At 53.0% G+C, this 12,081-nt stretch overlaps 7 protein-coding genes across 7 annotated transcripts; 2 read left to right on the forward strand and 5 right to left on the reverse strand.

Moving 5' to 3' along the window:
• Positions 1-97: 97 nt before the first annotated feature.
• On the forward strand, positions 98-691 carry PHYSODRAFT_323731 (hypothetical protein; the record flags this gene model as incomplete). Its single annotated transcript, XM_009519314.1, has 1 exon — positions 98-691. The coding sequence occupies one exon, from the start codon at positions 98-100 to the stop codon at positions 689-691; it is 594 nt and encodes a 197-aa protein (XP_009517609.1).
• A 2,202-nt stretch (positions 692-2,893) lies between these two features.
• On the reverse strand, positions 2,894-3,286 carry PHYSODRAFT_468313 (hypothetical protein; the record flags this gene model as incomplete). Its single annotated transcript, XM_009519315.1, has 1 exon — positions 2,894-3,286. The coding sequence occupies one exon, from the start codon at positions 3,284-3,286 to the stop codon at positions 2,894-2,896; it is 393 nt and encodes a 130-aa protein (XP_009517610.1).
• On the reverse strand, positions 3,281-3,442 carry PHYSODRAFT_465529 (hypothetical protein; the record flags this gene model as incomplete). Its single annotated transcript, XM_009519316.1, has 1 exon — positions 3,281-3,442. A coding segment is annotated over one exon (162 nt), but the record flags the coding sequence as incomplete, so codon positions are not given.
• A 1,333-nt stretch (positions 3,443-4,775) lies between these two features.
• On the reverse strand, positions 4,776-5,493 carry PHYSODRAFT_553385 (hypothetical protein; the record flags this gene model as incomplete). The annotated part of the gene is made up of 1 exon (XM_009519317.1): positions 4,776-5,493. The coding sequence occupies exon 1, from the start codon at positions 5,427-5,429 to the stop codon at positions 4,776-4,778; it is 654 nt and encodes a 217-aa protein (XP_009517612.1). The 5' UTR covers positions 5,430-5,493.
• Positions 5,494-5,970: 477 nt separating this feature from the next.
• Positions 5,971-6,426, reverse strand: PHYSODRAFT_295166 (hypothetical protein; the record flags this gene model as incomplete). Its single annotated transcript, XM_009519318.1, has 1 exon — positions 5,971-6,426. One exon carries the CDS (start codon positions 6,424-6,426, stop codon positions 5,971-5,973), a length of 456 nt encoding a protein of 151 aa, XP_009517613.1.
• Positions 6,427-6,753: 327 nt separating this feature from the next.
• On the reverse strand, positions 6,754-7,975 carry PHYSODRAFT_295167 (hypothetical protein; the record flags this gene model as incomplete). The annotated part of the gene is made up of 3 exons (XM_009519319.1): positions 6,754-7,506; positions 7,548-7,698; positions 7,728-7,975. 3 exons carry the CDS (start codon positions 7,973-7,975, stop codon positions 6,754-6,756), a joined length of 1,152 nt encoding a protein of 383 aa, XP_009517614.1.
• A 1,330-nt stretch (positions 7,976-9,305) lies between these two features.
• Positions 9,306-9,854, forward strand: PHYSODRAFT_295168 (hypothetical protein; the record flags this gene model as incomplete). The annotated part of the gene is made up of 1 exon (XM_009519320.1): positions 9,306-9,854. One exon carries the CDS (start codon positions 9,306-9,308, stop codon positions 9,852-9,854), a length of 549 nt encoding a protein of 182 aa, XP_009517615.1.
• Positions 9,855-12,081: the final 2,227 nt, after the last annotated feature.

Raw genomic sequence — 12,081 nt, forward strand, 5'->3', positions numbered from 1 at the left:
GCCGCGGGCGTGCGCGTCGGCCGAGCCAAGCGATGTGGTGGCGAAGTGGCTGCGGGAATGGTAAGCATGACTATTCTAGCGCATATACTATAGTGACATGCTGTACGAGAGGTTCAACTATCCGACGACGTTTCAAGCTAAGAGCACCGCGCTCCTCCGTCCTCCGACCTCGGCATGGGAGTCTCGAGCCAAACGCCTTCATTGCGAAGTTAGCGCGCTCAAAGGTCACTCCAACCGACTGGCGCTAGTCAAGCGATGGATGCTGCCTACCACCTACGACATCCAGTTTCGGGTGCTCCATGAGCTGATGCACGTGAACAGCAAGCGTTTCTTTCTCCAAACCGGACGCCGCGACCCGACCACCTGCCCCAGACAAGATTGCTACCAGCGCGAGAGTCTGGCCCGCTGCTTTCACCAACTCAGCAGGCGTGGTCTGCACTACGTCCAATCTGGTCCCTGCTACTCCGTTGCACGCCCTCCTGGTTGGGCTTTCTCCTCGGAACCAGAGCTGCTTCACTCGAGCTGGGCAGCGCACCACGAACTGGCATACGGCTTGTGGCTGATACTCCGCGGCATTTTCATGCGAGCCACCTGGATCAACCGAACCAACGACGCTTTCGGTCGGGAAGCTGCTAGCCCCAAGGTCATTGCTGCCGGCGTCAAGTCCTCCTTCATTGCCCATTTGCGCTGAGGGGGGTGTTTCAGCACCGAAAGAATCGGCTGTAGCACCTACACTTAAGTGAACACCACCACAGCAATACAAAAAAAGACCGACATAGCAAATATAGCATATCCACGGATGGAATAGGAGTTCGCACGTGTAATAACACCGACAGGAAGGGGTTCAAGCACGTATATTCGTTGCCTATGTACACATAGAGAAGTGATCGACTAGCTCATCAGATTCAACGCGATTGCCACCACGCATCAATCCCTCTGCGCTTTAAGCGCTCAGTACGGCAAACCCGCATGACCGACGGGGGTACGGCGGTAATTTGGCCAAGCTCGAGGACCCGACAGTCTCGGGCGATGTGGCCGTAACAAACTGCTGCAACACCTCCCTATCATGAAAACCAACTTCCGCCGTCACGCGCTAGAGTATCTTAATCATCTCACCCGTATTCACGCGTCGCTTGTCGTGCAGACTGTGAGAGACGCCCTTGGCGGGCGTCTCGACATTTGACGAGGATCCGTTTAACGACTGAACGGGGATGTGGTCGAGGACGTCCACGAACTTGTCATGTATGAGCGTCGTCACACAGACTAAAGCGGGATCAAGCCGCACCTGAGCGTCATCGTGTAGACAATCCTGCGCGCATACATGGCCTGGAATAAACAATAGATGAGAATGGTCAGGCGAACTTGTAAGGTTGGCCGTCGGTAAAACTTTAACCTGAATTTTAGTGAATATCAATGCAACGGTATATTGAGAGATAAGTAGAATGAATAAAAGATGCGAGCAAGCATAATTCCTCTAACGCTTAGCGATAGTTGTTCGTGCCCGCTTATCATTTTGTAAGCGAGACTCAATCGATCGCTTCGTAGGTTTTGGTGCGCGACGAGAGCGACGAACGCCGACCTGCACATTTGTGTTCATAGGGTTCTCCGATGTAGTGCTGCGCCCACCACCACGTGGACGCTCGACTTGGTCTGCCAATTCGACAACAGGACAAATAGTAAGCCCGCTTCGGACGTTTTCGGGCTCGCGGTCGTCCTGAGAGAGCTGGACCGAAAGTTGAATTGAGGCTGCTGGAAGAGATAGCTGAGTACTCGTACATGGCAAATCCGACACCGCATCCTGCGTACTGTCGTCATCACGCCCATCGTTCTGTTCTACCTGCTGTACAGCAGGGGCCGGTTCGCGATAAATAGTTTGCAGAAGCTGCCGTTCAGTATCGGGTTCAATCGTACTGCTGCCTGCAACCTGATCCAGTTCTTGGGTTTGTTGCAGTCCTTGGACGCGAGTAGTGGGGGTATCTTCGGCGGCACCCGCTCTGACACCATCCAGAGCATTCGCGTCAACTACAGCTGCAGATTCCACGCGCACCCGATCTGCGCGATGACGCGGGTGCACGAACTGCCTGCCATTGTTGCCTACGCCTGGCATATGCACGCCTGCATGGATACACGCTGCAGCAAGATGACAACAGGCATCGTTTTTCTCGAAATATGGGAAAGGTCAAGCCTTGCTGCGGACATCAATAACCCAGCCCGCAGCGGGCATGCCTTCGAGTTGCTTGCGCCTTGTATTGGCGGATTTAATTGACTGCTTCACCGACTTCTTCTCTGTGGCGGTTAGAGCCAAAGGCCGATGCAGGACGCGGTACAAATCGGCCTGGACAGTCCCAATCGGAGGCAGACGCTCTACGGAAATGCAACCTCGGCGACACAAAAGCCGGTACAGGAGCAGGAGCCTTTCTGAGGCTGTAGGATAATTGCAAAAAACAACATTTCGATGCAGAAAAGCAAGCCGCACACCATTAAGACTCTTGATCAATTCATCGGGCGTATGCTCATTGCTTGGGCACTCCAGTTTCAAACGCCGATGATACTGCTCAAGCGGATTATTGGTCGCAGCATATCCTCGCGGGGTGTAGAACGCCTGCCATTTAGCAAAGCGCTGGGTCTCAATCCACTGCTTTGTCACATGGTCTGTAAGTTTGCGGACGGCAGATTCTGCTGCTAGTCCCCTCCACCTCCCCAAAACCCGCGCTTTTACAGCTTCAAAATCCGGCCGCAGTGCACAGTGCCTGTCATAGAGATCTTCAAACACAGCTGCCGTGTCGTCGTAGGAGACGCGGAACTCCGCTGCGTACTTCCACACGTTCTTAGTGACATGGAACCAACACATTAGAACGGTAGAATGGGGCAGCTCGGTCACGGATGCATTGAATTAGGCTTTGTCAGCGTCCATCATCACGTACTGAGGGGCGAAAGGTACATCGCAGATATCCACACAGACCCGTTTAATGTAGCGAAGACACCAGCCGATACCCAGCTTCCGCTTCTGGGATGTACAGAAGTAGGCTAGCGGCACAAAGTGGCAACTTTGATCCGAGTAGCCAAATGCAAAGACCGAGTAGCCATGGATGGCCCTGCTAGGGGTACTATCGACATGCAGAATCGTTGTAAAGTCACTGCGATTCTGTACCGAGATGTAATCGCGGATTTGCCGAATGCACGTCATCCCAACACGAAACGGGAATGCCTCTGATCCATCTCCTAAGCGCGACACAATGCTTGTGCTTCCCGGTCGCGCATCCGGTTGCGTGTCGCAAAGGATCATCATTTCAAACTCGTATAATGTCGCTATATCTTGTTGCTCGTAGAGGTGGCCATTGCAAATCTCGATTGTAGGCGCCATTTCGTTCTTAGGATTTTTCCGTCTCCAATTTTTCACAAAGTCCACAACCTGCTGGTCTTCGGGCGGGGGCCCACGCATGTCACCTTCGTGCACCATGCTACAGATAACGTCAAACAAACGCGAAGCCGTCGTTTTCACACCCGAGCTGAGCTGCTCCACTATGAAGGTCTTCATCTCAGGTGTTAACTTGCGCACGATGGGGCTGGAGGACCCGTCGACGTCCGCCAGGTGGGCGTCGCGCTGAAAGACCTCCTGCACATCGGACGATTGGCAATTCTTGAACTTATATCGGCATGGACAGTCCCCCGGGGCATCAATGGCTGAGTCATTCTCGTCATCGTCTTCAGAGCGATGAGGATGGCATCGCCGCGATCGGCACTTTGTAGTCTGAACTCGCATCTTGTGCATGGCAGTAGCGAGAGCGTAGTTCTTGTTGAGTAGATGGTCGATTGTGCAGTTTGTACGGTCACTCCTCTTGATGCTTCGCCTAGGGAGGGTATCACGAAAGGCTTCAAACGCCTCAGAGGCGGTCGCCGATGCCCAGATCTTAGTCCACCTTGGTGATTCAGCCTCATCTGCGCTGTCGGAGTCCGAAGAAGGTAGAGACCCCAGGGTGTCGGCTGCGTTTTCCTCACGGCCCTCCATGGCAAGTTGCTAACTGCTAAAATGTAGTGTCCCGTCGCCAACAAGTGGGTGGCTGCTCTATTTTAGTCGGTGTTTTTCATTATTTTTTAGGTGGTGCTTCCTATCTATACAGTTGGTATCCCAACACAATTTCTAGGTGCTGCTACACTTTTTATGGTTACACAAAACACTGAGTGACGGTGTGTAATCTCTCCACTCATTTGCGCTCACTCAACCGTCGACGCCACATGATCAAGGTCGACACAGCCACTCTGTACTCCTTCATCCAGCGCCTTGTCTCCGGCCCTGAGGATGACTCGACGAGCCGCTGCGCGGATACTCCACGCCCCAGAGTGCCGCTCTGGATCGCCCATCGTTAAGTTGCATATTTCCGTACTTATGTAGTCAAATCAGCATCAAACGAGGTCCACCCGTAATAGAACTCCTTTCAAGTCAAGTCAAGAAGGAAGAGCTCGTACTGCGGTTTACTGTTACAGTGCTGCTGAGCTTTGAGTTCGTGGATATAAGGCCATCACCATGATATCTTGGCCGCGTTCTTTATGGTATAGATTGAGCATGGGCGGAGTTAGGCATTCGAGGCATGGGAAGAAGGCGGCGTTTTCGTTTTGGGCGGACGCCGTGACAGTTTCTAATGTATTATCTAGTTGTTAATAAAAAAACATACAGAGGGCGGCTCGAGCAATGGCGGCGGCCCCTGTGCGTGCGTGCGAGTCCTCTTTCCTAGGACTCGGCCGACATGGACTGGGATGAGTAGATGGCTAGGGGGTTACATTTGCGAGACGAGGTAGTAGAAGACGATCATCATGAGCAGGATGAGCGACGCGCCCAGGATCGAGAACATGAGCTTGCGCTGGCGCCGTCGCCGGATCTCCTCGAGCTCCGAGAGCAGCAGCACCGTGGGCACGAGCTCCAGGTCGGGGCGCACGCGGTACAGCGCCGCCTTCTCCTCGATGGTGAGGCGGCGCGGCATGCAGCGCGCGGCGCACGAGCCGTCGAGCCTCCGCTTGGTGTTCTCGTCCTCGTCGCTGTCGATGTCGAGCGCGAACTCGACCGAGACCTGCTTCTTGAGGCTGCTGCGGCACGACGAGATCCGCAGGATGGACTGCAGCGAGCCGCCGGTGCTGCTGCTGGCCGTGCAGCTGCCGTCGCTGTCGCTCTCGGTCTCGCTCTGGTTGCTGTGCTGGTCGGCGTGCAGGGGCGTGGCCGGCATGGTGCCGTACATGGCGCTGAGCTGGCGCGATTCGGGCTTGAGCGCGTACGACACGTAGCCCGCGCGCTGGTAGTGCTGCTGCTGCGACGTGGAGCCTGCGCTGGGTTTGGCGTACGCCATGTCGCGTTTGGCGGCATTCTTGGCCTCCAGCGCCAGCAGCGGGAGGACCTCCTCGGCCTCCCGCATGCGCGAGTCGGATCTGCCGGTCATGGGGCGGAGGTGGAGCGATGGCAATAGCAAGGCAAGGCGCGCGAACGAGATGCTAGCGCCTGCGGCCAGATATTCACTTGTGCCGTACTCGGCCCACTCCCGGTCGGTCCCTCAACCGCCCAAGCGCCAGCGATCCTAGGGTCAGCCGTCTGTCATCTTTCCATGTACTTGGCTCTGATTCGGCAACTCAGATGAGAGGCAATACTGAACGCAAGTCAGGACGGCAGTTAGTCGCCCCCTCAACCCGCAACCCAGTTTTTCGAAACCACGCGGCGCAGAAACAGGCGCAGCCGTCGCAGCGCTAAAAACGAGGGAAAACGGCGTTGACGCGGAGTGCTGCGGGCAAATAGCATCGAGGTGATAAGAGCGTCGATGCTCTTATCGGCGTCCTGAGGCCGACTGCGCTGCGGTGCTCAGCGTGGGCGAGTTAACTGCGAGTACTGGCGCCGCCAGGTGCCGTGTTTATCCGGGGGTCCTCTCCCACTTGTGGGGTTTTGTGAGGCCATGCGCAGAGACCGGGCAAAAGATCCTTTCGCCAGCTTCAACGTGCGCACGAGATCAGGCGATGGCAAGCGAGGGCACCAGCACCGGCACCAAGGGGGGGGGGGGAATGCTGGCGCTGCAAGGCAAGGTAAGAGCAAGATGCGGCACGTTTCGCCCATGACAAGCAACAGAACGTGCAGGCTCGATGTAGGCTAGCTGCTGCGCTTATAGCGTCGTCCGCCATGCTATCGATGCCCAACATGGCGCTGGTCGTCGACACCAGGAAGATCTCGGTAACGGCTTCGCGTTGAAGATGGCGAGTGAGCGTGGCGAGGCACAAGGCAACGCGGGGCTCAGTCTGGGCCGCAGGCTTGTAGCAAGCGGTGCCAGCTAGCGGCGTCAGTGCAGGTCGAAGTGCTGGTGTAGAGGGAGCAACGGTGTCGATGGCAGCGTTTGTCATCGGTAGGCTTTCGCGTCCCACGGTGTCGGACGCGCGCGATTTCGGTGGAGCCATGCTTATCAACTAGAGAAAGCTTGCTGAGCTCTATCAATACTAGAGCTAGACACTGGCTTGCCGATATGTGTTTTAAGCTGCTATGCTGATGGCAGCAATAATGCCAATCGGTAGGATGATTTGTTGGTGCTTCTTAAGCATAAGCTGCTGTGAAAATACGGTGGCGCGTGTGCTCGCCGAGTCGGGATTTACCCCATTGGTAACAAGACAATGTACTAATGGCATTGAGTGTGTATTCGGGATTTCCTCCCTATATGTAGCTAGTAGAAGGTCAGGTGTCGTGTTTGTCCTGCCAACACGCCCATTGGAAATCGCGCTCCTGGTGCCCTATGCTGTGTAGACCTTGAGCACGCGTTGAACGGATGCCGAATACCGATCGCGCACGTATAGGACGTTGTCAGCGGCCGCTGCCATCCCCCAGATCACTTCGAATGGGCCGCTCGCAACGGAAGTAGTGACCTCCTTGGTAATGAGATTAAGTCTACGGATACAGTAATTTGCTTTGTCCGCGACGTATAAATCACCATCGGAACCAATAGCTAGAGCGTCTGGGTGATAAAATCTCGCGGAAGTACCAGTGCCATCGACGAGCCCGCTTGAGGTGGATCCGGCCAGCACAGTCATCGCACCGCCCGACGTAAATTTCATCACCCGATTGTTGTCCGTGACGTAAATGTTATCAGACGAATCGGTCACAATGCCCGAAGGGTTGGATAGACTGGTGCTGAATGTGCTGGACACGCCCTTCGAGGTAATCTTGGTTATCTTGCCATTGTAGTAATCCGTGACGTACACGTTACCGATAGAATCCACAGCAATCCCGTGAAAACTCAATGGGGAGGGATCCGTGTAGAGCGTACTGACCGTGTTTCCAGAAATCTTGCTCACTTTGTAATAGTCACAAGCAAAGAGATCACCGCTGCTACTCATTGCAAGGGAACTAATTGAATTAAACCTTGCGTCCAGCAGAACGCCATCCACGTCATTCATATCATCACCACTACCAGCGTATAAGGTAAGTTCACCGTCATCGCTCATTTGAAGGATGCGGCTACCATCACTCAAGAAAATAGGATTCCCCTGTCGGTAGCCAGAACCGACGCGTATCGATACTTGCACACTTCGGCGCTTGAACTCTTAGTTGAAGATGAAGAGGATAGACGTGAGCTAGTGCTTGAGTCAATACTTGTAGTAGAGGACAAATTCGACCCGTAAATCTTGCGCACATGTTGATCGGACGCTGACATGCTGTCGCGCTCGTAAACGAGATTGCTATGATAGTGACAACTGTAATTGCCCACATTCGCTGGAACAAGGCGCTCGTAGCGACACCGTCTGTAGCGCCGCTGGAGGTGCATGTGCCAGCATACGTTGTAACCTCTTTGGTGGTAAGTCTAACTTTGCGGATATAGTAGTTTCCTACGTCTGCTACGTACAGATCAGCATCGGAACCAACAGCCAGAGAGCGTGGTTTTTTAAAAAACACAGCGTCGCCATAACCATCCGCATATCCGCTTACCCAGTACTGGTACCCGGCCAGCACGGACATTGTACCGTCCGAGGTGAAACTAAGTAATCTTCGTTATTACTGTAGTATACCATTATCCTGGTAGTGCTTCGGTTACGAAGTATGGACAGCCCAACCAGGATAAATTCGATGCACCTGATATGTGGCGCACATGAAGTAAAAGTATACTAAAATCAAGTAAAGTCATTTAATAATTTCAGAAATCGCATGGTTTCTTGAAATTCACGGAAAAGTAGAGTTTTTACTGGGATAGGAAGCAACGTTAGTGCTGCTATCGCAGACCAAATAGGATTATATCCGTGGTACGTCAAGTCAAACGATGACCCCTCTTGACATCTAACTGGTATATCTTCGTGAAACCGGTACGACTCCGGTGGCCCTCCAAAATGTTTATATGCGTGGGCAGATTGAACCGGTACGATACCCATCACCTACGAGAGCTGGCCTTCACTAGTATGGATGCCATTTTGAAATCGTAAGTGGACTCTACAAAGTGCAGCGCTTGAACCCTGGAGAATAATGAGAAACCATCATCGTGCAGGTGTTGTAGGAATTGAATGGATATACCAATCCTTAAACCCATTCACAAAAGTCAATAAACAAACAACCCGTGCTGGTCCGTGATGGCGTAGACGCACAACAGCATCATGCCCGTTGCGAGTGACTCCGTGTACAAGGCGGCGAGGTCGTTGACGACGGATCTTGGATACGTCGCGAAGTAGGACTGCATGGCCTCCTTGTTCGTGTATGCCATGAGAATCTTATGGTAGTTGGGCAGGAACCGACGGTATTCGTGGACAGAGAACCATGTCAACCTGGAGGTCAGCGAGGTCATTATGAGGATGGCCCCGCACGGCTTCGACAGCGTCCACGAAGAAGGAGCCTATTTGCTCATGGTGTAGCTGTAGAAGATGCATTATTGGAAAGAGGGAGGCAACTGGTTAAGGAGAGCAGTGGCTGCGGCGGGCTAAAGTATACTCGCCGTGCTATTGAGCTATCGTTTGCTAATGAGAAAAGAAACACTTAGCCTATACATTGCAGATAAATATTTTGTTGTGATATTTATCGGGTCTGCATTTTTCCTGGATGTGTCAGCGCAAACTGCCCGTGCTTGAAAATACCGAGAAGACTGGAATGAGGAGCTAAATGGTCGCAGCGTGGTCAACGATTACTTGCAAGTATATCTCCGACTTTGGCTCTCTGACTGATTTTGAAAGATGGGCGTGTTCCTTTTAAAGATCACTCAGTCTCTTAAAAAAAGAAACTGAGGGTCTGTTTACGAGAAAAAAAGAAGGGTTTTGACGATGGAGAGTCTGTTCTCTTAGATCAGGTTACAATTTGATTTGAAGGCATGGCGGCAGGACAGCGTCTAAAAGGGGGGCGTAATGCTAAGCGCCGTCAATCCCGAAAACAGGAGACTGCGTTGCAGCGCGAGGAGAGACTCAGTAGCGCGCGTGTTGCAGCGCAGCGACGGAGGGAGCAAAAACGAATCGAGGAACGAGAAAAACTCCAGGAATTGAGTAGTCACGCTCTCGACGCCGTTAAGTTCTCACGAGAGGACATCGAACTCGTTGCTGCTGGGCAGCAGTACACAAAAGACCCTCGACTGGCCTTGATTTACTATTACTGCTGCGGGCCAGATCCACGCGGGTTTGTTTTTGGTGACGAGCAGTTGAATGGTGAGAATGGAGAGGAGGCACAGAACCGTCTTAAAGATATGTTTAGCGATTATCCGAAACCTGAAAATGTTGGCGCTTGTCAAAAATTAACATCTGAGTTGGAGTCCGAGGCAGTAGATATCTGGGCTTGCGCTTCGTGTGGCAGAATTTTACTGGGTGGTGGTGGTTCTGATAAGGTGGTGGTCAAATCACTGGTGGATTTACCCCCTCGTTTAAGCTGACGGATGAAGAAATACGTGTGCTTTTTGACGATGTCCCTGATTCTATCGTGAAACAATACCGGCAAGTCTGGTTTGATGGTGACGATGTGTATTTTTTTTGATTCCTGAGTTGGTTAAGGACACGGACCGAATTCCTTTCTGCGTTAAGTGTAGTTCTGATCCGCGCAAAAGCCCCTTTAGCGTGGCAAGAGGACACGACTATGGACGTATCCAGAATTTGCCTGATCTGAATGACATAGAGCAAAGCTGCATTGCTCCTATCCGTTGTTTTGGCACGGAAATTTCTATATCCGGCAAGCATTCCAGCGGGCACACGATTTGTTTTCCGTCTGACGGACCAAGTAAAGTTGCGGAAGTACTTCCACGCTCCGATCCGGATTGCATCCCCCGTGTTACGTTCGTTGCACCGCGCGAGGAATGGCGGATCCTGTAACAGGGTTACACGCACAAGTGGCTACAGTCACTTGTAACTCTAACAGATACGACGTCTGTTAGAGGTTCGAAAGACTTTCTCGACCTTGGTGTAGACATACCAAAGGCTGCATACATTTACGACCACCACGACGGGTGGTTCATAGAGACGTAGGATTCCTATTGGCTGAGAGCAGCATCTTTCAGCCAATGAGCGACATGCATAGCATTGGAATTCTGCCAACCAGCTGTTGGCAGGCTCCTATCTTAGAATATTACATTTAGAGGACGTCAGACACATAAAACAAAAATAGCAGTTCTCATTTTAACCCAAAAATATTATTTGGATCGTTCATTTAGATTAATCTATACTCGGAGGCCCGAGTATAATTAACTCTAATTTAAACTAAGCTACGCTTCCCCACATACACGCGCACACGTGTAAGCTAAAGTAGTGAGGCAAAGTAGGCCCATTACACCTGGTAGCACTTTGTAGTCCGTCCAACGACCGACTACCTGAGTTCGTACATCACCGCACGAACGCGGAGCGGAGAACCTTCCCATGGATACAGAGATGCCCATGGAAAGCTCCACTACGCGTGCAACTCACGTTGCACGCGCTGACTGTCCCCACCTGTCGGATCCAGAGTGGGAGGCGCTTCAACGACTGTCAACAGTCATTGGTGAGGCGGCTGTAGCGTAGCTACGATGCTGCGTACGCTAACGCCGACAGAGCAACACGGTGTTGCTCTGGGTTTCATCCTGAAGGAGCAACGCGATGTTGCTGCTACTACCGCGGTGTCGTCCGGGACGACACCACGCGCGCAATCGCTGAAGCTCAATGTGAGCAACTATGTCGGAAGAGAGGGTGAACCTTTCCTCCGTTGGCTTGTTGAACTCGACACTGCCATTGCGGCTCGACGTATCGTCGACCCGTTGTCGAAGGTTGCGTTCGCCATGTCATGTCTTGGCGGACGTGCAAGAAGTTGGGCGTATGGACGCCGACTCTCGGATCCTACGTGCTAAAGCACGTAGGAGCGTTTCAAGAAAGAGCTCAGACAAGCATTTGAGCCACCGCAAAACGAGTTCCGGTCGAGGGCGGAGTTCCTCGACCTGCAGCAGGGCAAGCATGATGTCCATGCTTACGCTCAGAGAGCACGGTACTTGGTCTCGAACATCGTGACCAATCCGATCGACGAGGCGACCAAGGTCGTCACGTTCATGAAGGGACTGAGAGATGGGCCTGTGAAGACCTACCTCTTCCGTGAGTACCCGAGTACTCTCGAAGCTGCAATTACTCTTGCAATACAGGAGGAGTTTAGCCTGCGGCAGGCTAAGCTGCATGCACATGTGCCGAGGCCACAGCCACGCCCGGTAGTGAGGACGGGAGGCCCAGAACCCATGGACCGCTCGAGTGCTGCAACTGCTGGACCCCAGCAGTCGCAGGGAAACAATGTGCGATGCTACCGTTGCGGTAGAGTCGGTCACTTTGCTCGGGAGTGCACGGCCCCCGTGCACCAGCAGGGTGGCTATTGCGGCGGTGCCGGGCACCGTCGCAACCAAACAAAAAACGCTGGACGCCAGTAGGCGCGGGGCGCCCTACTGGTAATGCAGTTCCGCGTGTCGACCTTGGACACGCGACACTGAGGACTGCAGCCCCCAGTGAGGTTCATTCTCACTGCAAGAACCAAGATGACAAGCCTGACCTTGTCATCCTGAATGTGAACTCGATGAGAGCAATCGGCTCTCTCCGTGCTTTGGTAGATTCTGGCGCGTCGAAGAACTTTGTTCGACTGCGAAGTCTATCAAGGCTTGA

Source organism: Phytophthora sojae (assembly GCF_000149755.1).
Source record: "Phytophthora sojae unplaced genomic scaffold PHYSOscaffold_1, whole genome shotgun sequence".
Classification (NCBI taxonomy): Eukaryota; Oomycota; class Peronosporomycetes; order Peronosporales; family Peronosporaceae; genus Phytophthora; species Phytophthora sojae.